Raw genomic sequence first — 1,009 nt, 5'->3', positions numbered from 1 at the left:
ATCAGATAAGGATGGGTGCAGCGGATATTTCGAAGATGGCCTTCTGAACCCACCAAGGCCCCTTTGAGTTTTTGGTGATGCCCTTTGGGCTAACGAATGCGTCGGCTACTTTTCATAATGCGATGAATGATTTAATGGCAGCATATTTGAGGAAGTGGGTGCTCGTCTTCTTCGACGATATTCTTGTTTAGAGCCCCACTTGGGAAGAACATATGAAGCATTTGAAGATGGTGTTGCAGCTCCTGGAACAACATGGGTGGGTTGCAAATCCAAAGAAATGCGAGTTTGGAAAGCAATGGGTACATTATCTGGGTCATCAAATTTCGGAGCAGGGCGTAGAAATGGATCAAGATAAAATCAAAGCGATAGTGGAATGGGGAGAACCGAAGAACTTGAAAGCTTTGAGAGGATTCTTGGGTTTGACCGGTTACTATAGAAGATTTGTGCAAAGATATGGGGAGCTGGCCAGACCATTAATTGAGTTGTTAAAAAAGGGGAAGTTTGAGTGGACGGAGAAGGTCGGAACAGCCATGGCAACCCTAAAGTCCACTATCACGTATGCACCAGTTTTAGTATTACCTGATTTTACTCAGGAGTTTCACTTGGAGTGCGATGCTTCAGGGGGAGGTGTTGGTGTCGTGTTAATGCAAAACAGGAAACCCATTGCGTTCTTTAGCAAGGCTTTGTCAGAAGGATCTTTGAGTAAATTCATCTATGAAAAGGAATCAATGGCTTTAGTGATGGCCATCCAACACTAGAGGCCGTATTTGTTAGGGAGAAAGTTTGCAGTACATACATATCAGCGCAGCCTTAAATATCTGTTAGAGTAGAGGATTACAACGTATAGTCAGCAAAATTGGATAGCCAAACTGATGGGCTACGATTTTGACATAGTGTACAAGTCGGGAAGTGCAAATAAAGTCACGGATGCCTTATCTAGAAAGGGAGAAGGGGATATGGAGGAGCTGGAACTACGAACTATATCCATACCTTATTGGCATGATTTCCA

General features: G+C 43.5%; 1 protein-coding gene across 1 annotated transcript; it reads left to right on the top strand.

Annotated features, from left to right (window-relative positions):
- Positions 1-227: 227 nt before the first annotated feature.
- On the top strand, positions 228-758 carry LOC106765974 (uncharacterized mitochondrial protein AtMg00860-like). The gene has a single exon (XM_014650737.1). The coding sequence runs from the start codon at positions 228-230 to the stop codon at positions 756-758; it is 531 nt and encodes a 176-aa protein (XP_014506223.1).
- Positions 759-1,009: the final 251 nt, after the last annotated feature.

This window comes from Vigna radiata, chromosome 7 (assembly GCF_000741045.1).
Source record: "Vigna radiata var. radiata cultivar VC1973A chromosome 7, Vradiata_ver6, whole genome shotgun sequence".
Taxonomy (NCBI): domain Eukaryota; kingdom Viridiplantae; phylum Streptophyta; class Magnoliopsida; order Fabales; family Fabaceae; genus Vigna; species Vigna radiata.
Note: the sequence above shows the minus strand (reverse complement) of the source record. Positions and strands in the feature narration are given on the sequence as shown.